Source organism: Falco cherrug, chromosome 5, assembly GCF_023634085.1.
Source record: "Falco cherrug isolate bFalChe1 chromosome 5, bFalChe1.pri, whole genome shotgun sequence".
In the NCBI taxonomy this organism is placed as follows: Eukaryota; Metazoa; Chordata; class Aves; order Falconiformes; family Falconidae; genus Falco; species Falco cherrug.
Genome location: NC_073701.1, coordinates 72014397 through 72041960, shown reverse-complemented (window position 1 = coordinate 72041960; position 27564 = coordinate 72014397). Strand labels below are relative to the sequence as shown.

Here is a 27564-nt window from a genome sequence, read left to right as displayed (position 1 = left end):
CCCTTTCCCGGGGTGCCGGTCCCTTCCCGGGGTGCCGGCCCTTTCCCGCGGTGCTGGCCCCCGCCGGGGCCGAGCGCGGTGCGGGGGTGGAGCGGCGGGCGAGCGCTGCCATTTCGGGCCATCCAGCGGGTCCCGCCCGCCGCCGGTGTCCGGTTACCGGTGCCGGGGCGCAGGGAGCCGCCGTCCCCGGGGCCGCCGCCCGCCGTCCGCGCCCCCGAGCAGGTACCGGGCACCCGGGCGGGGGGGACCCACGCGTGGGGGAGCCCAGCGGGGGCGGGAGCCGATCAGGGCGGGCACCAGCACCCCCCCGGCGCCGGGGGACCCCGCGGCCCCCTACCCACCGCGCCGGGCGCCGGCTTCCACCCGTGACCGTAGGGAGCGTCCTCCAGACCCGCCCGCACCCCCGGCCCCGCGGCTGCCCGCGCTGCCCCGGTCCCGGCGGCGGCAGCGGGGCCCGAGGGCTCCCGGGCCGGGCAGCGGCTTCTCCAGGCGGCTGCGGGGCCCCGGCCCCGGTGACCTTGCGGCGCTGGCCGCGGGGCTGGGAGCCTCGTCCCACCCACGGCGTGGGGCCTGCGGGTCCCGGGGGCACGGGGCGGCACTGCCCTGCCCTGCCCTGCCACGCTATCCTGCACCGCATAGTGCTGGGCCATGCCATGTGGTGCTGGGCCATGCTGTGTGGTGCTGTGCTACGGCCCACACTGCTGTGCTATGCCATGTAGTGCAGGGCCATGCCATGCGGTGCTGTGCGACACCACACGCTGCTGTGGCATGCCATGAGGTGCTGTGAGGGGCCATGGAGTGCTGTGCCATGCTGTGTGGTGCTGTGCAGTGCCATGCGGTGCTGTGCAGTGCCATGCAGTGCCATGCAGTGCTGTGCCATGCCATGCTGAGCTGTGCCACACCATGCAGTGCTGTGCAGTGCTCTGTGTGGTGCTGTGCCGTGCTGTGCAGTGCTGTACCACACCATGCGGTGTAGTGCCGTGCAGTGCCATGCTGTACTGTGGTCTGCAGTGTAGTGCACGGCGATCACATGCAGCAGGGTGCAGTGCAGCCGGGCAGTGCACTACACGGCAGAGCACTTCAGTGCAGGGTGATATGGTTTAATGCAGTGCCGTGCAGCATGAGGCAGTGCCATGCTGTACGGTTCAGTGCTGGGCAATGCTGTGCAGTGCAGTGTAACAGCACAGTGCAGAGCAATGCAGTTCAGTGCCATGTAATGCACACCAGTGCGGTGCTGCGTAACCACACAGAGCAGTGCAGTGTGGTACAGTGCGGTACAGCGATGCGGTGCAGCATGGTATGGCTGTGTGGTATTGCAGTTTGTTCAGTGCAGCGCAGTGTGGCTGTGTGGTGCAGCACAGTGCAGTGCAGTGCAGTGCAGCCATGCGGTGCAGCGCAGGATGGTTGTGCGGTGCAGTTCAGCGCAGTGCAGTGTGGCTGTGTGGTGCAGCACAGTGCAGTGTGGTGCAGCATGGTGCAGCTGTGCAGTGCGGTGCAGCATGGTATGGCTGTGCGGTACAGATAGCGTAGTGTGGTGTAGCCGTGCGGTGCAACACGGTGCAGTGCAGCACAATGTAGCAGTAGTGCTGTGACACGGTTCCTGCCAAGCTTCTGTCTTCAGCCCGAAGGTGCCTGTGTGAAGGGCACCACTAGCACACTGGTGCCTGAGGCACCTCGGGGTCTCCCCCTGCCTGAGGCCTGGGCTGCAGCAGCAGCACCCACAGGCCCCACGGCCCTCGGGCTCAGCCCTGGGCTGGCACCACCGGCACCCACAACAGCAGGATCCCGGGATCCCAGCTGTGCCTGCAGCAGGGTCCCTGCTCGCCCCGTGGCTCCGGCTGTTAGCTTGGCGGGCAGCGTTCCCGGTGCAGCACGGCTGCCTGCGCCCGGTACAGGGGCACGTGCTGCCTCGTCCTCCCAGGGTTTCACCACGGGCAGGGGCCGGCAGCTGCCCACCAGCAGGGGTGTGTCCCCTCTCTCCCAGCGCTGGGGACGCTGCGGGGACTGGAGGCGGCACTGACCCTTCTCTCAGTGGGCACCCGGCCAGTGCCGCGTGACTGGGCCGCAGCACGCGCACTGGGCTGGCAGGCTCCCACGGGACATGGACATCCTGGCACTGCAGCCAGCACACCACCTCCAGGGCTGCACCAGTGCCTGTGCACTGCACCGGCCCGGGCAGTGCCACGGCAGAACCCCCACCCCGTGGGTGAGGGCACCCACTGCCCCCCCCTCCCCCATGTCTTTGCTCCCTGGTGCCAGGGGTGGGCAAGGGTCCCCGCTCCATCCTGGGCAGCATATCCCGGAGGTGGCTGTCGCTGCACTCAGCACCCCCATGTGTGTCCCCCAGCAGGTGCCAGCAGACCCCCACGATGGCGGAGGCTCACCAAGCTGTGGCCTTCCAGTTCACTGTCACCCCTGAGGGCTTGGACTTCCACCTCAGCCGCGAGGCTGTCAGGCAGCTGTACCTTGCCGGCATCTCCTCCTGGAAGAAGCGCTTGGTCCGCGCCAAGGTGGGCTCGGCCAGGGGCAGCTGGACGGTTGGACCCCCCTGTCCCTGCCGTCCCCGCCACCCTGACCCCACCTGTGCCCACAGAACAGCTTCCTGACCGGCGTCTACCCTGCCTCCCCCTCCAGCTGGATGGTGGTCGTGATGGCCACCGCTGGCTCTTTCTACTGCCAGGTTGACCCCTCCCTGGGGATGATTGCCCGCATCCGCCACTGCCTGCCTGAGAGGTGAGCATGGGCGGCTTGGTCAGGGGGGACCACTCCCCCATGGTCATGGTCCCGCTGGCCACACCCCTCGCTGGGGACCACCCCCCATGTCCCAACTCATGGTCCTGCAGAGGGACCCCCCTGGCATGTCCGCTGCTGCCCCAGGATGGCGATGGGAGCCTGTGGCAACCCCTGGGGGTCCCACCCCACACACCCCTATCCCACGGGCACAGCCCCACTTGGGGACATCCCCCAGAGGTCCCACCCTTCATGTCCCCCCAGCCCGCCATGTCCCCCCTCACCCTGTCTGCCCCCACAGCCGCCTCCTGAGCTATGAGAGCCGGACGATGGTGAGCACTGTGATCTTCTCCACCGGCGCCTGGCTCTCTGCTGTCCTGCTCTTCCGGCAGGCGCTGAAGCTGCTCCTTTCCTACCACGGCTGGATGTTTGAGCCGCATGGCAAGATGAGCCGCAGCACCAGGATCTGGGTGGTGAGCAGGACCTACAGCCAGCACCGACACGGGCACTGGCACCATCACTGGCCTGGCACGGCAGGGCAAGCGGTGCTGAGTGGCGTGCTGCCAGTGTAGGTGCAGGAGGATGCTAAGGCATAGGGTGCAGAGTGTCTGCATCTGCATGCATGAGTGCATGCACATGTGCAGCATAGTGGGTGCTGGGGCGCTGGCCAGGGCTGCGAAGCTGCTGGTGGTGGGGACGAGATGAGCCCGCTCTGTGACCTGGAGGCGGTGGGTGCCAGGGGCCCAGGGGAGCTGCAGGAGCCAGACAGCGAGGCCACGAGCTGCGCTGGGCTGCTCTGCCCAGGGTGGGCATGGGCAGGAGCAGCTGTCCAGGCCAGGGTGTCAGGGGCAGCAACTACAGTTGGGACCCAGCTGCGGTGCAGGGGAGCATGCAGGGCTGGGAAAGGGACAGCGACAGCATGCAGGGCTGTGACCAGCCAGAGTGCATGATTAGGACCTGGCTGCAGTGCAGCAGGCACATGCAGGACTCCCAGTGCCAGCAGCAGGAGCTGGTGCGCGGGCAATGCAAGGCCATGCCACACTCCTGCAGCTCAGCCTCATCCCCTCCATCCCCTTGGCATGCCTGGCAGGCGCTGATGAAGGTGCTGTCAATCCGCAAGCCCCTGCTCTACAGCTTCCAGACCTCTCTGCCCAAGCTCCCTGTGCCCCCTGTGGAGGCCACCATCACCCGGGTAAGGAGCTGGGATGAGACTGGAGGGTCTGTCTGCAGTGGGCCAAGGATGGGGGTGTCACACCGAGCCCCCTCCCTGCAGTACCTGGAGTCGGTGCGCCCACTCATGGATGACGAGAAGTACAGTAAGATGGAGGCCCTGGCCAAGGAGTTCAAGGAGAAGACAGCTCCACGGCTGCAGAAGTACCTGATCCTCAAGTCCTGGTGGACAACCAACTATGTGAGTATCCTGGGCTTCTCCAGTGCTGGAGGAGGGGACCACCGCAGTGGTCCCCCCCTCCAGCACCAGGGTTGGTGACCCAGACTCAAGCCCGTGGCCCTGCTGTCCTCCATCATCATGAGAGGGGGGGACTTGGGTCCTCCTGGGTGCCGCAGCTGGGTTGTTAGAGGCAGGGGGTCCTGCACCCCCTCACAATCCCCATCCCCATCCCTGCAGGTGAGCGACTGGTGGGAGCAGTACATCTACCTGCATGGCCGCAGCCCACTCATGGTCAACAGCAACTACTATGCCATGGTAAGGGTTGGGGTGACCACTGCCATGCCCAAAACCCCCACCAGCTGCCCCTTGGCATCCTCATTGAACCCCATCCCTTGTCCCCAGGATTTTCTCTACGTGACCCCCAGCCACATCCAGGCTGCTCGGGCAGGTAACATGGTGCATGCCATCCTGATGTACCGCCGCAAGCTGGACCGTGGGGAGATCCCCCCCGTGAGCACCCAGGGCACTGGGGGAGCTGGGGGTGTTGGGGAAGGGTAGGTCTGGGGTGGAGTCACTGTGGGGCTGGCATGGGGTCCTGGGGCTGCAGGGAGGCTCAGGGAGGCTGGGGTTGGGGGGTGCAGGGGGCAGAGGTGAGGGCACAGGCATCCTGGCCCCCACTCACCGCTGCCCCATGCAGATGATGGCGCTGGGCATCGTGCCCATGTGCTCCTACCAGTCGGAACGGATGTTCAACACGACCCGCATCCCTGGCAAGGAGACGGGTACGGGGCACCGGGAGGGTCCCCATTCCTCAGGGTCTGTCCCAGGTGGGGTCCCAGGGCATGGAGTGGCCGTAACACTGGTGTGTGTCCCCAGACACGCTGCTGCACCTGGTGGACAGCAAGCACCTGGCTGTCTACCACAAGGGCCGCTTCTACAAGGTCTGGCTCTACTACGGGGGGCAGCTGCTGCAGCCCTGTGACCTGGAGCTGCAGTTCCAGCGCATCCTGGATGACCCCTCGCCCCCCCAGCCTGGCGAGGAGCGGCTGGCAGCACTCACCGCTGGCGAGAGGTGCTGATGTCCCCGTGGGTCCCTGTGCTCTGGGCACACCGTGTATACTATGGGTGCTGAGCAGGCGCAGGGAGATGAAGGAGATGCTTGGGGATGGGTCACTTGGGTGGGGGGGCCACCTTGGGCCACTCTTGGGGGGGGGGCTGCAGTGTGGGTCGGGGCATGGGGGTGGTGGGCTTGGGGGCCTCAGCAGGATGGTAGGCATCACCTGCCCCACACCCTCATGGCTCCTAGTGCTGGATCCTGGGGCCACCCATGGGTGGGGGCTGTGGTGTGGGTTGGGGTTGTGGGCTTCGGGGGCTTTGTGGGATGATGGGCATCGCCAGCCCCACACTCTCTGGCTCCCAGTGGTGGACCCAAGGGCCACCCATGGGTGGGAGTTGGGGCTTCATGGGCAGTGGGCTCAAGGGGCTCTGTGGGACAGTGGGCATCACCAACCCCACACTCTCATGCTGTTGATGGCGGTGGTGGCCACCATGGGTGGGTGCTGCAGTGCAGGTGGGGCTGGGGGGCTTGGGGGGCAGCAGATCAGGGCATCACCAGTCCCGGGCCCTCACGCTGGTGGTGCCGGCAGGGTGCCCTGGGCTGAGGCTCGAGCCCGGTTCTTCAGCCATGGGAAGAACAAGGTGTCACTGGATGCTATCGAGCGGGCAGCCTTCTTCCTGACGCTGGACGAGGAGGAGCACGGCTATGTCGCGGGCAAGGAGGGCTGCATGGACACCTATGCCAAATCCCTGCTGCATGGCCAGTGCTATGACCGGTGGGCACCCCCCCAACCCCCCTGCCCCAGCTCCCCCCAGTCCCCAGTGGCCACCCTGCCCTCACCACCCGGCTCCCTGCAGCTGGTTTGACAAGTCCTTCACCTTGGTGGTCTACAAGAACGGGAAGCTGGGGGCCAACGCCGAGCACTCCTGGGCTGATGCGCCCATCATTGGGCACCTCTGGGAGGTAACGGGGGGTGAAGGGGTGCCCCCAGGGGCACCCCAGCTGCGCACCCTCCTTGGGCACCCTGGGGCTCCAAGGGGGACCCCTGGGGCTGAGGATCCACATTGGCACCCCTAGTTGGGCACCCCAGGGCATGGGACTCCAAGGTGGGCACCCCCCAGGCTGAGCACCTCTCTCCTGGGGTCTGGGGGAGTCAGAGGGGGCAGCCTGGGGTGGGTGGGGCTCTGGAGGAGGGTGTGGGGCAGCCCTGGGGGAGCATGTGGGGCAGCCCTGAGCAAGTAGGGCAGGCGGGAGGTGAGTTGGGGGTGGATGGAGCAATGCTGGGGGGGTGCAGGGGGCCGGTGCCCCACACTCAGGGACCTCTCCCCTCAGTTTGCACTGGCAACAGAAAAATTCCAGCTGGGCTACACCGATCGGGGACACTGCCGGGGCGAGCCCAACACTCAGCTCGCCCCCCCCCAGCGCCTCCAGTGGGACATCCCCCAGGAGGTGGGTCTGGCCCCCCAGCCGCAGCCCTGCAGGCAGGTTCTCGGAGTCCCCTGCGCCCCACGGGGCTCTCTGCACCCCAGCCACCCCACTTCCCCATGTCATTGGGGTGAGCTCTCCTGCACCCCAGCCACCCCCTGCACCCTACACCATTGGGGTGGGATCTCTGCACCCCAGCCACCCCCCTACCCCACGGCATCGGGGTGGCCTCTCTGTACCCCAGCCATTCCCTGCACCCCACATCATTGGGGTGAGCTCTCTGCACCCTGGCCACCCCTGTTGTGCCCCACGGCATCACGGTGGGCTCTCTGCACCCCAATCACCCTCCCCAGTCCCCACAGCACCAGTGCACCAGGCGCATGTGTGCCCTGGGCTGGGGCTGAGCCACCAGTGTCCCCGCACCGTAGGCAATGGGGGGCTGGGGCTGTACGCCCTGTCTGCCATGGCTGCGCCTCCCTGCAGTGCCGTGACACCATCGAGAGCTCGTACCGCCTGGCCAAGGCACTGGCCGATGATGTGGACTTCTGCTGCTTCCAGTTCTCTGAGTTTGGGAAGGGGCTGATCAAGAAGTGCCGGACCAGCCCCGACGCCTTTATCCAGATCTCCCTGCAGCTCGCACACTTCCGTGTGAGCTGCCCCGGCGGGGCCGGGAATGGGGGCGGGATGGGAAGGGGGACAGGGATGGGAACGGGGACAGGATGGGATGGGGATGGAGATGGGAATGGGAATGGGGACAGGGATGGGAACAGGTATGGGGATGGAGACAAGAACAGGAACAGAGACAGGAATGGGGATGGGAACAGGGAGGGGGACAGGGACAAGGATGGGATGGGGAGAGGAACAGGGACAGGAATGGGGATGGGGATGGGATGGGGATGGACTTGGGGACAGGGACTGGGATGGGATGGGGATGGGGACAGGGGCAACATCCCCTGGGCACGCCCTGGTCTGACCCAGCCTCTCTGCAGGACAAGGGCTGCTTCTGCCTCACCTACGAGGCCTCCATGACGCGTCTATTCCGTGAGGGCCGGACAGAGACGGTGAGGTCCTGCACCGCTGAGTCCACCGCCTTCGTGCGCAGCATGGGGGATGCCCGGAAGACCGTGAGCAATGCGCCAGGGTCCGGGTCTGCAGCCCCCCAACCCCAACCCCCCACATCTCCCCTCCAAGACCTTGGCTCTGTCCTGCTGTCCCCAGCCAGGTCGGGGCTCAGTCTGCACCTCCCCTCTCTCTGGTGGTCCTCATCCCTCAAGGAGATCCACATGTCTGGAGGAGGTCCCCATCCCTCATGGAGGTCCCTATCTCTCATGATCTCTCTCTCTCTCAGGGAAGGCTCCATTTGTGGCAGATGTCCCTATTTCTCAAGGATGTCCCCATCCCTCACAGAGGTCCCCATCTCTTGGGGAGGACCCCATCTCTAGGAGAGGTCCCTATTCCTTGGGGACATTCCCATCCCCGGAGAAAGTGTCCACCTCTGGAACAGGTCCCTGTCCCTGTGGAGGTCTCCATCCTTGGGGGACATCTCTGTCCCTGGGGAGGTCCCCATCCTGGTCCCTATCTGTGGGGGACATTCCTGTCCTTGGGAGGTCCCCATCCCTCAGGACCGTCTCCCCTGGAGCTGCACAGCTGTTGCCTCCCCCAGGCAGGACTAGGGAGCACTTGCCCTGCACGGAGCACCCAGGTGGCCAGGCTGGGGGTTACAGGACCCCAGCCTGCACCAGCCCTGAGCCTGGCTCTCCCCACAGCGAGCTGAGCGCCAGCGGCTCTTCAAGCTGGCGGCCGACAAGCACCAGCACATGTACCGCCTGGCCATGACCGGGGCCGGCATCGACCGACACCTCTTCTGCCTCTACGTGGTGTCCCGCTACCTGGGGATACAGTCCCCCTTCCTGGCCCAGGTGAGCTGGGGTGGGCGCAGGGGCACGCACAGCACCACACCATGCCAGCAACATGCATAGCACATGGGACACCGTGTGGGCACTACCCTTACATGTGTCACCAGCACACACATGCACAAGGGCTGAATGTGCAGTAGGTTGCAGGAAGGGTGCAGTAGGGTGCAGTGGGGCGCAGTGTGGTGCAGTGGGGCACATTTGGGCACAGCAAGGTGCAGCGGGGTGCAGTGGGGCATGGTGTGGTTGAACAGGGTGCAGTGGGGTGCAGCGAGGCGTTTGGCTGGCGGCACCAACACTAGTTTGGGGCAGGTGCTGTCGGAGCCCTGGCGCCTCTCCACCAGCCAGACACCACAGCAGCAGCTGAAGATGTTCGACCTGAACAAGTACCCCGACCACGTCTCTAGTGGTGGCGGCTTTGGCCCCGTGAGCATCCCAGGGGGGTTCAGCAAGGCTGGGGGGCGGGGGGATAATGTGCATGGTGGGGCAGGTGGGTGGGTGTGCAAGGGCAGGAGTGGGGGTCTGTAGCCCATCCCCCTTGCCTGCAGCTCTGGGGCAGGAACATGCCCCATGCTGGGTGCCCCCAGCCCCGTGGCCCAGGTAGGTACCCCCCGGGGGTGCCATGGCCCTGTTCACCTCCCCCTGCAGGTGGCGGATGATGGCTACGGTGTCTCCTACATCATCGCTGGTGAGAACCTCATCACTTTCCATGTCTCCAGCAAGTTCTCCAGCTCTGAGACGGTGAGAGCCATGGGGCAGGGGTCTGGGGAGGCTCCCTGGAGCAGGGGTGCAGGGGCTGGGGGCTCCCTGGGCAGAGCAGGCAGGGCAGGCAGCAGCAGCTTTACCAGTGCTGCAGTTGCCATCCGTGCTGTAGGATCTCCTCTGGGGTTCCCATGGGTCTGAGGCAGCCCCCCGACCCTGACCCTGACCCCACTGTGACCCAGCCCCTCTCCTGTGGGACCACCACCCTGCTCAAGGCTCATGGTGCTGCCAGTGCAGGACCTGCCAGGTGTCCCACCTGTGGTAGGCCACAGGGGGTGGCCTAGGGGCTGGGGGGGCCACAGGCCACAGAGATCACAGGTGCTGCCCTGCAGGACTCAAAGCGCTTTGGGAGGAACATCCGCCAGGCCATGCTGGACATCGCTGAGCTCTTCGACAAGCCAGCTGAGAAGGCGGGGAAATGAGGGGGGAATTGGGCTCAGACCCCAGCCTGGAGGGTCCAGCAGGGGCCACTCTGAGCCCTGGTGCTGGGCAGGGGGTTGGGGCTCAGCAAGGGTGTTGCTGCTCTGTACATGTTTCCAATAAAGACTGTTGGTGTGAGCTCCGTGCCCTCCATCAGGCTGGGTTCCCCTGCACCCATGGCGTCCCCAGGGGGTCCTGGCAGCCCCCCAGCAGCCAGCAGGCAGCAGGTGCATCATCAACACGTCAAGCAGCAGATGAAAGGCTGCACGGGGTGGTGAGGTGGTGAGCGGTGAGCCGTGCCCACCAGCCGCCTGCGTGGCGATGACGAGGAGTGTGCAGTGGGGCACGGTGGCAGGGACACACGCTACGCAGAGCCCCTTGGCCGTGTCCAGCACGGCGGGACACCTCGCCCCGTGCAGCACGCAGCAGTTGGAGGCACTTGGCACCGTTCCCCCTCCAGCTGCCCGCACCCACCGAGCTCACACAGCATTGGTGCCACCCAGCCAGCGCCCGCCCACATCGAGGCTTGGGATGGCTGGCCAGCCCAGAGCTGCCCAGTGGGCTGGGGGACAGCCAGGCCCAGCATGGGGCTCAGAGTCCCCCGCTGTGGGCATCTTCTCCAGGGATGCAGCCTAAGACCCCACCTGGCACCCACTCCCTGCCTGCACACACTGCCTTACACCCCCTTTCTGCACCTCTGCCTGTTTCCCCTCCTGTGCTGCCAGAACTGCCTGATGTCCCCGTGCTGGGGGACACAGTGAGGAGGTGATGGGGAGGTGGCACCGCAGTGACATCCCCAGAGCTGGCATGGACTCTGCACCCACCATGAGCTGCTGAGCCGGGGTCCCTCCTGTGGCCAGGTGTGGGGCTACCCTCACCCCAGGCTGCATGCTGCACCCTGAGCCCACACTGGGGCTGCATTCTGTGCCCTGACCCTGAACTGGGGCACTGGGGCCGCATCCTGCACCCTAACCCTGCATGGAGGCTGCACCTTCACTGGGGCTGCATCCTGCCCCACAGCCTGGCCCCACAGTCCAGCTCAGCCCCACAGCTGGGGGTCTTAAAGTTGGGACCCGGTGGCTAAGTGCGGTGGGGACTCTGGAGGCCACAGGCAGGTGCCCCTGCCAGGGGCTGTGCCAGGACCTCAGGTGGAGCAGGAGCTGCTGGTGCGTGTCAGGAGCCATAATGCATGTCTGTCGGGAGCCACGCCAGGAGCCACGGCTGGAGCCACTCCGGGAGCCGCTGGTCCCTGCTCCCTTATCTGATTCCCAATGTGGGCAGCATGCCCAGCCCTGGCCCTGGTCCGCTCCCCAACAATGCAGCACCTTAACCCCTGAGCCTGGCCCTGCCTGGGGAGCTGTGTTCCCATGGGGATGGCACCCCTAAAACAGGGTGCTTCCTCCCAGCACCCCCTGTCCCCTCACAGGTCCCTCCCCACGGGCACATGTCCATCACTTGGCCTATGCCTCCTGTCCTGCTGGTTTGCGGTTCTGCCCAGGTGTCCTGGCTGCTGCCACCCCCATCCATGGGGCAGTGACCCCGTCCCCATGCTGGCTGGTGCTTGCACCAGACTGGTGGGTGCTCACACCAGTGCAATGTGTGGTCATGCTGGAGCCATGGGTGCTCACACCAGTGTGGTGGGTGCTCATGCCGGTGCGGTGGGTGCTCACGCCAGTGCGGTGGGTGCTCACACCAGCATGGTGGGTGCTCGCGCTGGTGTGGTGGGTGCTCACACTGGTGTGATGCACACTCACGCTGGTGCGGTGCATGCCACAGGAGGCCGTGGCCACGACTGGGCACAGAGGAGACAGCCTGGCAAGGCACAGCCCAGGGCTGGGCACCATCGCTGGGGTGAGCACCAGCTGCTGCCTGAGGAGCACCGACATGGACAGGGCTCTGCCAGTCACTGTGACCCCGCAGACTACCGACACCGCACCCCAGCACAGCCCAGCTCCCCTGCACCGGTCAGCATTGCCTCCCCAGGGGGTGCCCTACCCTGGCACCCAGAGTGCGGAGAGCCAGGGCAGCACCCCAGGGTGTCTGGGGGTTCACGGTGGTGTGGCTGGGACCGTGGGGCTTGGCAGGGCATGGAGTTTCGGGGTTCCTGGCATGGCTCGGAGCATCACCCACAGCTGGCAGGGGGGCAGAGGTGGTGGCCTCAGGCTCTGCCATGGGCTCACTGGGGTCCCGGGTGGCATGAGGTGCTGGCACCACCGGGGACGACAGTGCGTCCACCTGGGGAGTGGTGCCTCTGGGAGTGCTGGAGCAAGGGGAGGCCTGGGCTGGGGGTCCTGCCACGGGGCTGCACCAGCACTGGGGGGTCCCGCCTGCATGTGGCAAGCAGGAGCCGTGGGCAAGCTGCCACTCCCCTTTGATCTGGGTGCCAGCACCCAGGAGTAGGTGCCACCCGCCCTGTCTGCCACGCTATCTGATGCCTGCGCCCCGGCCGCAGCACCTATAAAGGTGTTGGGACGCCTGCGTCCTGCTCCAGCCGGGCTCATCTCCACGTCGCTCCCGCAGGTGCTGGATGGGTGCTGCAGCCATGGGTGCTGGGGTGGGGAATGGGTGCTGGGTGGGCAGTGGGTGCCGGAGCAGTCAAGGGGGTAGTGGCTGCTGGGAGGGCAGTGGGTGCCGCAGTGGGCAATGGGGTGGTGGGTGCTGGGCTGGGGCAGGCAATGGGGTGGTGGGTGCTGGACAAGCAGTGGGTGCTGGGGCATTGGGTGCTGGGGCATTGGGCGGGTGCTGGGGTGGATGGTGGGTGCTGTGGGGGGGAATTAGGTGCTCCAACCACCCCACTGCGGCAGGGAAGGGAGAGGATGGCACCAGCTGCTTTCCTGGCGCTCTGCCTGCTCAGCTGCTTGGCCCTGCACCCCCTGCTACGAGGTGAGCCCCTGCCTGCCCCCTGCCTTCCCCCCCTGCCCCGGCCCTTTGCCCATGTTACCCACCCCCGGCGCACCCCCCTACCTGCCACAGCTCCCTGCGTGGCCTGAGGGTGGGCAGGGGAGGGCACTGGGGGCTCCCTGAAATGCAGCAGCTGGGGATCAGCCCCCCATATGGGGGCCGTGAGCCCCCCAGGCTGCCACCTGCCAGGTGCCAACGGTAGGCAGGTGCCGCTGGGGGGGGGGCGGGCATGGTGACATCCTTCACTCGCCCTGAGCAGGGGTGCAGGCAAACAAGTGTCCCCGGGGCTGGCTGGACTTCAGTGGGCAGTGCTACGGGTACTTCGGCCAGGAATTCACCTGGAGGAAGGCAGAGGTGGGTACTGGGGGGTCTCAAGCCCCCCCTGTGCAGGCAGTGCTGCCAGGTCCCCTGACCTGCATGTCTGTGCCAGGCTTGGTGCCGGGCCACGCGTGGGGGGTGCCACCTGGCTTCGCTGCACAGCCCCGAGGAGCACCGCGCCCTCGCCACCTTCATCACCCAGCACCAGCGCCGGGAGGAGGAGGAGGAGAACGTCTGGATCGGCCTCTACTACCAGGTTGGTGTCGCGCGCCCGCAGTGCTGCCTGCGATGCTGCCTGCAGTTGCCCCCCTCCTGGCAGGGTCACCACCCCCGAAGCGTGCTCTGCCCCTGCCCCCCCGCACACCTCCATTCCCTGCCTGTCCCTGCCCACCCCTGCCTGCCCCCACGTGCCAGGCCTGCCCCTGCTCACCTCCCCATGCCCTGCCTGCCCCTGCCCGCCCCTGCCCACACCCCTGTGTCCTGCCAGTCCCTGCCTGTCCCTGCCCACCTCCCACCGTGCCCTGCCTGTGCCTGCCCATCCCGCCGTGTCCTGCCAGTCCCTGCCTGCCCCTACCTGCACTCCCGTGCCCTGCACACGCCCCCATGCCCCACCTGTCCCTGCCCACCCCTGCTCCCCCCCCCTCCCTCCCCCCCCCCCGTGCCCTGCCTGTCCCTGTCCACCTCTGCCCGAACTCCAGTGCCCTGGCTGCCTCCCCGTGTCCTGCCTGTCCCTGCCTGCCCCTGATTACCCCCGCACCCTGCCCTGCCCGCCCTCCCGTGCCCTGCATGTCCCTGCCTGCCTCTGCCCGAACTCCAGTGCCCTGCCCGTGCCCTGCCTGTCCCTGTCCACCCCTGCCCGCACTCCAGTGCCCCGCCCGCCCCCCCGTGCCCTGCCTGCCCCTGCCTGCCTCTGCCCGAACTCCAGTGCCCTGCCCGCCCTCCCGTGCCCTGCCCATCTCTGCCCGTCCCGCCGCGTCCTGCCAGTCCCTGCCCACCCCTGCCCGCACTCCCGTGCCCCGCCCTGCCCCCGTGCCCTGCCCACCCCCTTGTGCCCTGCCCTCCCCTGCCGCCCCCCGCGCCCTGCCCGGCGCTGCCCGGCGCTGCCTGACGCGGCCCGCCCTGCCGGCAGCGCGGCGCCTGGCGGTGGGCGGACGGCTCGGCCGGGCGGTACGCGGCCGCGGCCCCGGCCTGGGAGGGGGACGACGCCCCCGCGGGGCAGCGCTGCGCCGCGCTGGAGGACTCGGCCGGTGAGGGGGGCGGGGGGGTAGGAGGGGGTGCCCCCGGGTGGGGGTGGGGATGGCCGGGAGAGGGGTCCCTCCGGGTGGGGAACGGCTGGTGGAGGGGGGGGGTGTCCCCCCGGGTAGGAGGAGGGGATCCCTTCAAATGGGGAACGGGAGAGGGGTCCCCCCGGGTAGCGGAGGGGGTGGGGGTCCCCCCAGGTGGGGGAGGGGATGGGAGGGCGTCCCCCCGGTCTGGAGTGGGTAGGGGTGCCTGTGTGGGGGAGGGGATCTCCCGGCTGGGGGAGGGGCTGGGAGGGAGTCTCCTCCAGGGAGGGGAGGGGAGGGGGTCGTGTGCCCCCCGACTCCCCAGCATCACTGCCCGTGTCTCGCAGGGTTCATGGCCTGGGAGGACGACTCCTGCAGCGAGAGGAAACCCTTCATCTGCAAATACGCAGCCTAGGGGGGCCCAGCCCCCCACGCTGCCCCCCAAACCCCATGGCCCTGCCACAGCCCACTCCCCCAGCCCGCACTCCATGGCACCAGTGCATCCTGGACCCCCAAACCCTGCACCCTGGTGCCCCACGGCTCCATCACAGCCCAGACCCCCAAGCCCCTCTTGCCCACTGCACTGCACATCACCCCCCCGACCCCTACCCCATATCGCTGCGCCCCATGGCATGGTGCATCCTCACAACCTGGACCCCCAAACCCCTCTGCCCCACTGTCCCCAGATGCCCCCCGACCACGGGGGTGGACACAACAATAAAGTGTGCCCAAGCACCCCTGGCCTCGCGTCTTCATCCCCTCAGTGTCAGCCCCCACGTGGGAGCGGTATGGGGAGGGGGGGGGCACGGTGGGGTGCCTACGGCTGCATTCGTCTGGGTATGCTCAGGGGCCACGCAGGGGGTGCAAACTCGCAGCAGGAACCCTGCTGTCCCCAGCCCCCCTCGGTCTTCCATCAGTTTTCCACAGATTTTTCTCCATTTTGTGGTCAAAGTACAGAAGGCCCAGAAGGTCCCCGCTGCTGCCACCCACCTGGAGTGTCCAAGGAGCAGGGCTGGCCCTGGCACTGTGGTGCAGGGGCTGTCCCCAGAGCAGGGGCTGTCCCCAGGGCAGAGGGTGCCCCCCAGGCAGGGGATGTCCCCAGGGCAGAGGGTGTCCCCAGGGTAGGGGGTGTCCCTGGCCGTGGGGCTGGGCACTGGATGTGTGGGGCACATGTGGGTTTGGCGGTGGCACTGCCCATGCAGAGGTGTGCAGGGCAGCAGGACAGGCGCAGGCAGGTGCTGGGTGCTCCAGCCAAGATTACTGCATGAGGGGGCCCCTGCAGGGCAGTGGGCAGGGAGGGTGGTATGGGGGCACACTCAGACCCCCATGGGACCAGCCACCCCTCAGAGCTGGTGCTGGCACAGGAAGGGGAGCTTGTAGTTGCAGGGGTAGTCATGCCAGTAATAGAAACCTGGGCATGGCGGGGGGGGGGGAGGGCAGCAACTCACCTGAGCCCTGTTACCCCTCCAGCACACCCCCTTTTCCCTCCATCATCCCACCTCCATCACCGTCGCTCCATCACCCCCCATCACCATCACACCCTTTATCTCCAGCACCTCCCTCCAGCACCCCCCCTCCAGCACCCCTCCATCATCCCCCCTCCATCATCCCAGCACCAGCACCCCCCCTCCACCACCCTCCCTCCATCACCCCATCTCCATCACCCCATCTCCATCACCCCTTTTATCTCCATCACCCGTCTACATCTCTCTCCTCCAGCACCCTCCCTCCAGCGCCCCCCACCTTCATCACACCTTTTATCTCCATCACCCCCATCCAGCACCCCTCCCAGCACCCCCTTCCAGCATCCCCCCTCCAGTACCCCCCTCCAGCACCCCCCATCTTCATCACACCTTTTATCTCCATCACCACCCCCATCACACCTTTTATCTCCATCATTCCCCTCCATCACCGCCATCTCCATCACTCCCCTCCATAGCCTCCACTCACCACCAGCCACCCCAACCCTCCAGCAGCACCCGGGGGTCCTGGCCAGGCCAGCCCCACCCTGTCCCACAGAACCTGGCCCTCCCAACCAGTTGTCCAGCCCCTTACAGCGCTCCCTGTCCGTCCCACTGGCTGTCGGGCTGTCCCAATGCCCAGTGCTTGTAGTTGAAGACAGATTTATTGGACCACTTCCACCACCTGCTCTGTGGATGCTGGGCGGGGGGGGTGGGCACATGGGGGTCAGCAGGTGCTTGAGGGGGTCAGGGCACCTCCTGGGCAGAGGCGCAGCTCCCCCTGGTCACTCACATGCTCCTCATCCTGCAGCCCGATCCATGTGGATGGAGGCTGGCCGCCCCATGGAGCTGGACCACTTACAGGTGCAGACCTGTACCTACGCCCAGCCCAGTGCTGCTCCTGTGACCCCCAAGGTCCCACCAGTCGACCCACAGGGACACGGGACCTGTTGGGACAAAAGCACTATGGGCAGTGACTCTATTTGAGTTGCGACACCGCAAAGCACCACCTGACAGCACAAACAAGTGCTCACCCTGCCGAGCCGCACCGTGGCCATGCACCCAGGTCTGGTAGTCACCACCATGGCCATGACCTGGCAGCTGCCAGACTGCAGGCAGGGACCACACTGGGCTGCTTGGTGAGACCTGCTGCTGGCTGGCACGTCCCTCCTATTGCGTGTGGTGAGATCCACTAGTGTGAAACCAGTGGGCAGCGTGCATTAACACAACCCCCCGCTGTGAGCGTAAAGATGGCCCAAGGCCAGCGTCATGAGTGAGCTGGCTCTGAGAGGGACTGGGCTTCAGGCTGTGGGTCCTTCCGAGGATCTGGAGGAGCAGTTTGGATCATTCCTGTGCAGCTGAAATGCCAACAGCAGCTGGCTTGTGTGCTGCAATGGCCAAGGCTGGAGGCTTCACAGAGACATGCTGGTGGGACACGACTGGTCCTTCTGCTGGGGTTGCACTCTCCATGCTCATCACGCATGGGCCAACAGTCAAGAAATGAAATGTTAAATTTCCAGATTGAGGTGCAAAAGGAGCAAGACGTGCCAGGGTCTGACACCGGGGTGGCTCTTGCAGGGGCTGTGCCACCAAGCCAGCACTGGCCGGGTCTGCAGCCAGTGGGACAGCTTTGCCTGGGGTCATCACCACCTTGGCCAAGTGGACAGAGTGGGCTGGGAGAGCAGTGAGCGCTTAGAGTGGCAAGGGCTGTGATCTGCACCCCCCAGCCCGCTGCCACGCTGGTCCCAGTTACCCTCAGTGCTTGGCCAACTGTTACACTGTGAACCACAGTGTGCGGAGTTAGGACCCATGGAATGACGGTGCCTTTGGTGATTTGTTATTCACCCACCCCATGCCAGGGGCCAGAGCTCCGGACTGTCAAAACTATCATTGCTTGTAATCAGGGATTAATTACCAGAGGTCCCTGAGGTGTCAGGGCCGCATCAGCGCAGGCCAGTGCTTGGGGCTCACATGTGAGCTGGAGCCGTGCCTGGGTGTGATTGGCACAGGGAGTGAGCATCGCTGCTGTCACTAGACATGACCCAATCATTATATTTATATGCATAAATAACTAAATAAATAAATTTTTAAAATTAATTACAAGGGAAAGGCTTCTTAGCCCTGGTACTGCCTGCTGCCCATGTATGTCACTGCCTGGCCCCATGCTAATGTGCTGGACAAGCAAGGAGCTGGGGAGCCCCAGGGGGCTTGGGAGGGAACACACGGAGCCCATCGTGCCCCAGGGTAATGGGGGGGCACTGAGTGCCCGCCTGGGCTGGTGCACCCTTCCCCATCCAGCATGGAAGCTGCCGGGCAGCCCCAGCCCCCAGTGCCTCAGGGCCTGTGTGCGCTGTATGGGCAGCCCTATATGCTGTGTAGGGGCCCATATGTTGTGTAGGAGGCCATCTGTGTTGTATAGGGGCCTGCGTATGTTGTGCAGGTGCCCATAGATGCTGTGTAAGAGCCTGTATATGTAGTGTAGGAGACAGTGTATGTTGTGTAGAAGCCTGTATGTGTTGTGTAGGCACCCACATATGTTGTGTAGCCCGTATGTGTTGTGTAGGGGTCCATATATGCTGTGTAGAGGCCTGTGTATGTTGTGTAGGGGCCAGCGTATGTTGTATAGACATTTGTATTTGTTGTGTAGGTGCCCATGTATGTTGTGTATGGGCCTGCCTGGCAGCCAGCACAACCACACGCAGCTTGGCCAGGCTGTTCCCTCTTGCCCGCTGTGTTTCAGACACGTGGGCCATTGTGCAGTGGGTCTGACACCCTCCATCGCCGTCACCACCATCTTGGCCCAGCTCCAGCACCCTGCCCATGGATGCACAGGCAGTGGTGTGGTTGGGGGGGAACAAAATCCCACTACTGCAACTGAAATCAGGGTGTCCCCCCACCCCAGCTCCTGGCACATTTATCGCCTCCATCATCTCCCCTTGAGACTGGCCATGCTCACCTACACACCCACACCTGAAAGGCCAGGGCTGAGGCTGCTTTCTGACACAACCAAGACCCAAAGGCAGCTGCTTGCCCTCCCGCACCCCTGGCTCCCCCTGCTGCATCCCTGAGTTTCCCCTTTGCATCCCTTGTTTCCCATTTGCATCCCTGTGTCCACCCCCTGTATCCCTGGTTTCCCCTCCACATACCTGGTTTCCCCTCCACATCCCTGCCTCTCCTCTCCATCACCACTTTCCGTGACCCCATTCCATCCCACCCGGGTGTTTTTCACCTGTGGCCCCCTCCATGTCCCCCCACCACTGCCACACATCCCTGTGCATGCAGTCACACCTTCCACACCAGCTCGAGCTGTGCCTGAGAAGGGTCACTGGCTCCTGGCACGGCTGTTACCAAATTCCACTTTCCTGAAAGGGCTCTTCATTATCACCAGTTCTGCTGTCCTTATCAAGGACGCCGCAGGCTCCCAGATAAGTGGGGACCCTTCCCTGCCAGTATGTTTCCATTACAACTGGGTCACCCTTAGGCTGCCTAGGCAGTGCCAAAGCCTGGGTGCTGAACCCTGTGGCTGGGTGCTGAATGCCACACCTGGGTGCTGAACCCCACAGCTGGATGCTGAGCCCCACGGCTGGGTGCTGAACTCCATAGCTGGACCCTGAGCCCCACAGCTGGGTGCCAAACCCCTTGGCTGGGTACTAAAGCCCATGGGCAGGGGCTGGAGCCCCCCTCAGCCCAACAGTGCCGGTGCTTTCCTGCTGTGCTGGTCGCCTTGGCACAGGGCCTGCGGCGGGTTTGATGCTGTGCGGAGGTGTTTGATCCCGGGCTGTGAATGGCTGTGGGACTGCTCACATGGGCTGGCACTTGGGGGGTGGCCTCAGTGGCAAGGAGCTGCAGGAGCCCCCAGTGTCATTGCCAGGGTGAGGGGCCAGGGCTGCAGCCAGGATGAGGAGGACCCCTGTCACTGTGTCCTTCTGTGGAGCATCCCCTGCCCTGTGTCCTGGGATGGAGCTGGGCATCCCCTGTCTTGTGTCCCGGGATGGAGCTGAGCATCCCCTGCCCTGTCTCCTGCCATGGAGCTGGGCATCCCTTGTCCCGTGCCCTGGGATGGAGCTGGGCATCCCCTGTCCTGTCTCCCAGGACGGAGCTGGGCATCCCTGCCCTGTGTCCTGCCATGGAGCTGGGCATCCTTACCCTGTGTCCCAGGATGGAACTGGGCATCCCTGCTCTGTGTCCCAGGATGGAGCTGGTCATCCCCTGTCCTGTGTCCCAGGATGGAGCTGGGCATCCCTGCTCTGTGTCCCAGGATGGAGCTGGTCATCCCCTGTCCTGTGTCCCAGGATGGAGCTGGGCATCCCTGCTCTGTGTCCCAGGATGGAGCTGGGCATCCCCCACCCCGTGTCCCAGGAGTACATGGTGCGAGGGAGCCCACCCTGTTGCCCAGCCAGGAAGAGCCCCCCCAGACAGCCCAAGCTGTGGGTGCCCCTCCCTGTGCCAGGGCAGCCCACATCAGGGAATGGCAGCTGCCAGCACCCTTCCCTGGTTATGCCAGAGGCCAGGGTGCTGCCACCACCTGGGTGCCAGCACAGGGCCAAGGGAACACGTGGCAGTGGTGGCGTTGTGGCTGCGTGAGCAGCACTGGGGGACACGCCGCTCCTGCTGCTCACGAGCGAAAGCAGGACACGCAGGGACGGGGAAGCTCTTTTCATCTTGGCCAGACTCATCCCTGGCCCTGCGCCGGCACCCGAGCGCGGCCACCCTGGTGACGATGAAAGCAAAGCCGGGGCCTCCCCACCATGGGCACCCCATCAAAGGGACCAGCGGGGGCCACGCACTGCTGAGCTGCCCGTGTGCGTCGATGGGGCCTGGCTGCGTCGGCCCTGTTTGCTTTGGGGCAGGGATGACATTTTGGGTGTCTCATGGCACACCGGGCCAGCCACCCCTCCCCACCTGCCCGGGAATAAAATCCCTCAGGGCTGCTGCCCAGCTCCCCAGAGGGTCCGAGCCAGCCCCTGCTGCCTTGCAAGCTCTGAAGGGACACAGGTGAGTCCCTGCGGCCACATGGCGGGGGGTGGGTGGGTGCTGCACTCCTGCATCCGGGTGCCCTGGCTGCAAGGCATCCCCTGTCTCAGCCTGCAAGCCACAGCATCCCAGGAGTCCCTGCAGCCCTGCACCCTGTGCCCTGCAGCCCTGCAGCCCTGCACCCTGCACCCTGCACCCCCTGCAGCCTGTGCCCTGCGCCCTGCACCCCATGCCCTGCACCCCTGCACCCTGCAGCCCTGCGCTGTGCCCTGCACCCTGCGCCCTGCACCCATGCACCCAGCACCCTGCAGCCTGCACCCCTGCGCCCTGCATTCCTGCATCCCCACACCTAACACTCTCCATCCTGCACCCCGCATCCCTGTAACTCCACACCCTCCCACACTCTGCACCCACATCCCCCGCACCCCTGCACCCTGCTCCCCTCCCTGCTGATGCCATCTCACTGCTGCTCCCCTGAGCACCGCTGGAGCACCCTGACACACACCCCCAGCTGCACCCTATGGGCTCCCCTGCACCCACTGCTGCAACCACAACACTGCCAGCCTGGGGGGGGCCCCATGCACCCCTGTTGAGCGTCCTGCCTGGCCCTCCTGCTTCCGGGCACAGCCCCCAGAGCAGAGCCCAGCTAAGCCTGGCAACAGGAGGGCTGGGCAGGGGGCTAGAGCACCCATAGGGTGGGGGGCTCAGCAGGGACCTGAGCACCCCCTGTCCTGCCGCTGTCCCTCCCTAGGGAAGGGACTGATGGAACCAACGAGGACGTTGAGGCTGGGGCTGCTGGGCTGCCTGCTGTTTGTCCCCTGGCTGCGCGGTGAGTGCCGGGGTGGGGGGGACACCGCAGTGCCCCCCACTCCTCCCCACTACCTGACCTCCTACCTTCCCCACAGGGCAGGAGCTGGCTGCCTGCGCCTGGGGCTGGGTGCCCTTCAACGAGGGGTGCTACAGCTTCTTCCCCAGGGAGCTCAGCTGGAGAAGGGCAGAGGTGAGGGAATGGGGGGCGGGGGGGACATGGGTTTGGGGGTGACCCTCTATGGCCACAGTGCCCCACGGTGCTCAGGAGGGATCTGGACTTTGCTGGTCACCCTCCAGGGCCAGGCACTGGGGTGCCAGCGCCTCCCAGGGTGGTGATACTCCTCTCCAAAGATGTCCTGGCCCCGTGAGGGAGCAGCTGCCACCATGGTGGCATCACAGCTCCCTGTGCAAGGGAGAGCCTCCGGCTGTTCCAGGCACCCTGTGCACCCATGTGGCCACAGCATCACTCCTGCCACCCTCATCCTTGGTGGATCCAAGAGCGGGTGACCAGCGGTTGGGCACCAGGGCTAGGGGGTCAGGATTTGGGGTCAGGGGCCAGGAGTTGGGGGCTGGGGTTGGGGCTTGGAGGCTGGGGACCAAGGATTGGGGTCAGGGACCAGCCTCCAAGCCCCAGTTTGGGGTCTGGGAACAGGGGTTGGGGTTGTGGACCATAGGTCAGGTCAGGTCAGGGTCCAGTGTCACCCTCCCGTCACTGCCACAGGCCTTTTGCCAGCGCTTTGGCACCAGCACCCACCTGGCCTCGGTGCACAGCGCAGAGGAGCACCGGGCCATTGCTGCCCTGCTCTCTTCCTCCTACCCTGGCAAGGACAGTGAGGAGGAGGATGAGGATGATGGCATATGGATTGGCCTCCACCGTCCCCTGGGGGTGAGTGTGGCCCTGGGGCAGAGCTGGGACTTTCTTGGGACCCCCCAAGACCCACTCTCAGCAGCCTCAAGTGGGGCTGGTGGCATCAGCCAAGGGGTTAAGGCGTCACCCTCTGCCCGCCCCACAGAGCCGCCGCTGGCAGTGGTCAGACAGCTCAGAGGTGGACTATGGCTCCTGGCACCAGCAGCCCGGCCCCAGGAGGAGAGCCTGTGCTGCGCTGCAGGATGGCGCCGGTGAGCATGGCCCCGACGGTGGCATCGGGGACCCGGCCATCAGGTGACCCCAGCCACCAGTGTCCATGGCCATCAGGGTCCCCAGCCACCAGCCACAGCTGGGCAGCCCTTGGTGGCAGGTGGCACCTGGGTATGCACGCACACACAGACATGTGCACATACGTGCTGTGCAGGAGCAAACACACACATATGCACACCTGCGCCCTGTGCACACATATGGATGCACACAGTGCACGCACATGCTGCATGCACATGCACACACAAACCTCATGCACACACGTGCACACATGCATACTGCGCGCACATGTATGCACAGTGCGTACACACACATGCACACATACACGCCATGCGCACACATAGACAGCCCTTGCACACATATGCACACACGCAGCCTGTGTGCCCCACGCTGCATTCTGGATGGCAGGGCCACAGGGTGGCCATGCCAAAGGAGCCATGGGGGTCCCGGGAGGCTGACAGCCCCTTTCCCTTCCAGATTTCATGACGTGGTACAGTGACGCCTGCTCTGAGAGAAAACCCTTCGTCTGCAAGTCCAGCGCCTAGAGCCGTGGGCAGTCCCCCAGCGCCAGCCACGCTGCCTTTATCTGCTGCCCTGCCTGCCACCACTGTCTGCCACCCCTGCCTGCCACTCCTGCCGGCTGCCCTTGCCTGTGCAGCCTGGCTGCTGGCCATAGTAAAGGTCCCTGAGCCCAACCTGGTCTGCACATCCTTCATCCCCTGCGCCTGGGGCCTCGCTGCCCGGCTCTGGATCCCACACTGCCCCACAGTGCCGTGGGGCTGGGGAGGGAGGGACCCAGCCAGGGCCGGTGGTGCTGGGGTCACCCACCAAGCACCGGGTGCAGGGACAGGGACGGAGAGGGGTCTGGGCAGCCCAGGGCAGGGAGAGCTTCTACTGGAGGAAGAGCTGGGGCTGGCAGGGTGAGCCCTGTGGCACACCCCACAGGACCCCCATGGACTCTGGGACACTCCCATCACGCCAGTGGGGCTCCTGTAGTTTCAGAGGGATCCAGTGGCCTGTGTGGGACCCCTGTGATGCCCAACAGTCCCCCAAGGCGGTAGGTGATCCACGTGGGACCCCCATGCAAGAGGATCCCCATGGTTTCTACTGGAGGGATCCTATGTGGGATGTCACACAGCTCTTATGGGACCCCTATGGCCCCCCTGAGACCCTTACGATCCCTCCTAGGACCCCCATGGCTCACATGGGACCCCCAACACCCCCAGCAAAGCCCCCCAATCCCACAGACCCCCTATGGCCCCATGGGACACCTGTGCCCTGGGATCAGCCTCTCCTGCAGTAGGACAGCCCCATGCCCAAGGCTGCCTGCATCCCCCATGTGCCCATGTCCTGCTTGTGCTGCCCCCGTTCCTGTCCCCCTCCCGGTCCCGTCCTGGCTGCCCAGCACAGTTTGTTGTGCAGATGCCATAGTAACTGGGATAGGAGTGCCCGGCCAGAGCTCAGCACCGCTTGGGGTAAGGCGCCTCAGCTCTGCCGGGACCACCACCCCAGGGGCTGTGGGTGCGTCCGTGGGGCACTGGGGCTGTATCCAAGGAGCACTGAGGGTGTACCTATGGGGCACTGGGGGCTGTGTCCATGGGGTGCTGCGGGCTGTATCCATGAGGTGCTGGGGGGTCTATATCCATGGCATGTTAGGGTCTGTATCCATGAGGTGCTGGGGGCTGCATCCATGGGGTGTTGGATGATCTGAATTCATGGGGCACTGGGGGGGCTGTACCCATGGGGTGCTGTGGGCTGTATCCATGAGGTTCTGGGGTCTGTATCCATGGGGCACTGGGGGGTCTATATCCATGACGCTCTGTGGGCTGTATCCATGGGGTGCTGGGGGCTGCATCCATGGGGCACCGCGGGCTGTATCCAAAGGGTGCTGGGCTTTCTTCCCTGTGGCTGTCAGGACTGTCACCCCTGGGTGCTGAGCAGGGGGTGCCGGGGGGTGCAAGGCCCCGGAGTTCCCCAACCATTGTGACACCAATGCCACTGTCACCATGCTACCAGCTCCTTGCCCACAGATGGCCGCTGGTGCCCAGGCTACAGACCCACGTCTCCGCCAAGGGGACTTGGGTGGTGGGCACCGGCAGGCGGTGGGGCTGGGGCGGGGACTTGGGGCTGAGGGGACATCGTCTCTGCCAGCAGGGTCTGCCATGTCAGCCAGCGCCTGGGTGGGCAGCTGGAGGCCCCACCGCCCCCGGGGCCCCATTGCCGCTCTCTACAGCAGCCCTGGGCCCAAGTATGGGCTTCCCACAAACGTCGGTGAGTCGGGGCCACAGGGGGCCTGGGGGGCCACAGTGCCAGTGGGGTGCCAGGGCCTGGGAAGCCAGGCGTCCCACACCCCACCGAGCACCCCGCCTGCGCAGGCTACCATCTGCATGACCCCTCCCGCGGCCGCGCACCTGCCTACAGCTTCGGGGTGCGTACGGGGGGGCAGCGGGAGGAGCGCTCCCCGGGGCCAGCATACCTGCTGCCCCCTGGGACCACCGCCAAGGGCAAGGACGGGACCCCCGCCTTCTCCATCTATGGCCGCCCCCGTGACCTGCCACCCATCCGCACCCCTGGGCCAGGTAAGGCAGGGGCCAGGAGCCCCCCAGGGGGCCGGCAGGGCTGGGGACCCCCCAGCTGTGCCCATGGCCCAGCTTCCCCCCTGCTCCCCAGGCTGCTACTCCCCGGAGAGGGCCAGCAGGGTGGCCTTCCCCTCCGTGCCCGCCTGCTCCCTCCGCTCCCGCACCCAGCAGGGCTCCAAACAGCAGACACCAGGTAGGAGAGATGGGGGCCAGGCTGGGGCCCCCACCATCCTCCCTGGGCCAGGATGGGCCCCCCATTGTCCCTGATCTGGTCTGGGTCCCCCACCATCCCTGGACTGAGCTCACCATCATCCCTGGGCCGAGCCCCCCATCATCCCTGGTCTGGTCTGCCCCCCCCCCATCCCTGGGCTGAGCCCCCCACCATCCTCCCTGGGCCAGGTTGGGCCCCCCATTGTCCCTGACCTGGTCTGGGTCCCCCACCATCCCTGGACTGAGCTCACCATCATCCCTGGGGTCATCTGGGCCCCCCATCATCCATGAGTTGAGCCCTCCAGCTTCCCTGGGCTGAGCCCCCCATTATCCTTGGGCCGAGCCCTCCATCATCCCTGGGCTGGTCTGGATCCCCCACCATCCTTGGGTTGAGCCCCCCATCGTCCCCAGGCTGGGTCCCCCACCATCCCTGGGCTGAGCTCCCCGTCACCCTCAGGCAGGGCCCTCCCTCCCCACCTCCCCAGGGTTCACCCCCCACTGCCCCACCTCAACCTGGCCCCCCAGCAGGGCCCAGCTGAGCCCCATTTCCCCCAGGGCCCGCAGCCTACCAGCTGCCCCCCATGCTGGGGCCCCGTGTGGTGAGCAAGAGCTCGGCCCCCAACTACTCCATACCGGGACGCAGCAACGTTGGTGCCTTCTACCAGGACCTGTGCAAGGTGGGCAGCAGGGGGTTAGGGCTCAGGAGGTTGAAGGTCCTGGGGGCTGGGTGCCAAGTGGCTGGGTGCTGGGGTGCCGGGGAGCTGGGTGCCAGGGGGCTGAGGGGCCCAGGGGCTGGGTGCTGGGGTGCCGGGGAGCTGGGTGTTGGGGTGCCAGGGGGCTGAGGGGCCCAGGGGCTGGGTGCTGGGGTGCCGGGGAGCTGGGTGTTGGGGTGCCAGGGGGCTGAGGGGCCCAGGGGCTGGGTGTGAGGGTGCTGGGGAGCTGGGTGTTGGGGTGCCAGGGGGCTGAGGGGCTCAGAGGCTGGGTGCCGGGGTGCTGGGGAGCTGACGGGTGCAGGGGCTGGGTACCGGGGGACATGTCACCACACCCTCTGCCCGCAGACACCGGGGCCCTGCAGCTACCGCGTGGTGGACACCGACGTCTACAAGCGGCGGGCACCACAGTACAGCATGCTGGCGCGCAAACCCATCCCTGGTGACACCACCACCAAGCCTGGACCCGGTGCCTACAACCTCCAGCAGGTGAGGGGCTGCCAGGGGTCCCAGTGTCACGGGCAGCGCAGAGGATGCCAGTAATGGTGGGGACAGGGTCCACGAGACCCCCGGCCCTCACCGTCACTGTCTGTCCCACCCAGCAGGGCCAGCAGCGGGGGCTGACATTCGGGATCCGGCACTCGGACTACCTGGCTCCCCTCATCGTGGATGTGCTTGACTAGGGGGGGGTGTGGGGCCGCAGTGAGCGATGGAGACAACCAGTGCCAAGAGATCGATGCGTTGCAGCCAGAGGCTCTCCTGCTGTCCTCGTGTCCTGCCGTGTCACCCACCTGGGGCTGGGCAGCAGCACCCAGACACTGCGGCCATCCCAGGGCGGGTGGGGAGTGCTGGCCCCCCATGAGCAGTGCCCTCCTCTCCTGGAGGAGACCCTGGCAAGGCCATGGAGGAGGGAAGCAGGGCTGAGCTCTGGCCACAAAGCCCCACGGTTGGGGCAGTGCATGCTGCGGATGGAGGATGCACTGCCCACACCAGCCCTGTCCCTGCTCCAGCCCCATCCCCACCACCTGCCCAGAGCACCCAGCTGGCACTTTCTGGCTGGTCACGCTGTCCCATCCCATCCCCATCCCATCCTGTTCCTGTCCCCATCCCACCCCTGTACCATCCCCAGCTGCCCAGCCATGACCCCTGAGCCGCAGGGGGGCTGCCACAGGCACTGCCTGTTCTGTCCCCGTCCTGTTCCTGTCCCAGCTGGGCAAAGGGCACAGGACAGCAGTGAGCCTCCGCTGGGGCACTCTGCCCACAGTGCCGTGGCCCCACTGCTGTGCCAGGACTGCCACTTGCATCTCCCTTGGTGTCCCCCCGCTGTGGCCATCCTGCTGCCACCTGGGCTTGGCTCTGACCACAGGTGCCCATGCTGGGCACTCAGCCCCCTCCGTGGCACCACAGCCTTCAGCCCCTAGGCAGGCCACCCCAGTGGCTGGGTGGAGGGTACACCTCAGGGTGTGGGTTGGCACTGGGAGCACCGGCCAGGGAGGGGGCACTCA

At 66.0% G+C, this 27564-nt stretch overlaps 3 protein-coding genes across 5 annotated transcripts; all 3 read left to right on the top strand.

The window, feature by feature from the left end:
• The first annotated feature begins 86 nt into the window (after nucleotides 1–86).
• On the top strand, nucleotides 87–9835 carry CPT1B (carnitine palmitoyltransferase 1B). Of its 3 annotated transcripts, none has more exons than XM_055712622.1 (19): nucleotides 87–222; nucleotides 2348–2510; nucleotides 2594–2733; nucleotides 3032–3203; nucleotides 3821–3922; nucleotides 4004–4141; nucleotides 4358–4435; nucleotides 4523–4630; nucleotides 4818–4902; nucleotides 4997–5192; nucleotides 5767–5952; nucleotides 6035–6140; nucleotides 6510–6626; nucleotides 7086–7250; nucleotides 7592–7726; nucleotides 8369–8521; nucleotides 8828–8941; nucleotides 9164–9256; nucleotides 9610–9835. In XM_055712622.1, the coding sequence occupies exons 2-19, from the start codon at nucleotides 2370–2372 to the stop codon at nucleotides 9697–9699; spliced, it is 2319 nt and encodes a 772-aa protein (XP_055568597.1). In that variant the 5' UTR covers nucleotides 87–222; nucleotides 2348–2369; the 3' UTR covers nucleotides 9700–9835. The 3 variants fall into 3 exon arrangements, 2 of the variants coding, with proteins under 2 accessions (XP_055568597.1, XP_055568598.1); XM_055712623.1 differs by having other exon boundaries at nucleotides 109–222; nucleotides 2351–2510; XR_008732592.1 differs by lacking the exons at nucleotides 9164–9256; nucleotides 9610–9835 and having other exon boundaries at nucleotides 7592–7743; nucleotides 8828–8940.
• An 11542-nt stretch (nucleotides 9836–21377) lies between these two features.
• LOC102051157 (rheacalcin-2-like) lies at nucleotides 21378–23105 on the top strand. Its single transcript, XM_055710808.1, has 5 exons — nucleotides 21378–21473; nucleotides 21526–21615; nucleotides 22147–22311; nucleotides 22439–22544; nucleotides 23038–23105. The coding sequence occupies exons 1-5, from the start codon at nucleotides 21378–21380 to the stop codon at nucleotides 23103–23105; spliced, it is 525 nt and encodes a 174-aa protein (XP_055566783.1).
• Nucleotides 23106–24607: 1502 nt separating this feature from the next.
• On the top strand, nucleotides 24608–26911 carry CIMAP1B (ciliary microtubule associated protein 1B). The gene is made up of 6 exons (XM_005443484.3): nucleotides 24608–24831; nucleotides 24936–25139; nucleotides 25231–25332; nucleotides 25905–26026; nucleotides 26408–26548; nucleotides 26662–26911. The coding sequence occupies exons 1-6, from the start codon at nucleotides 24723–24725 to the stop codon at nucleotides 26740–26742; spliced, it is 759 nt and encodes a 252-aa protein (XP_005443541.1). The 5' UTR covers nucleotides 24608–24722; the 3' UTR covers nucleotides 26743–26911.
• Nucleotides 26912–27564: the final 653 nt, after the last annotated feature.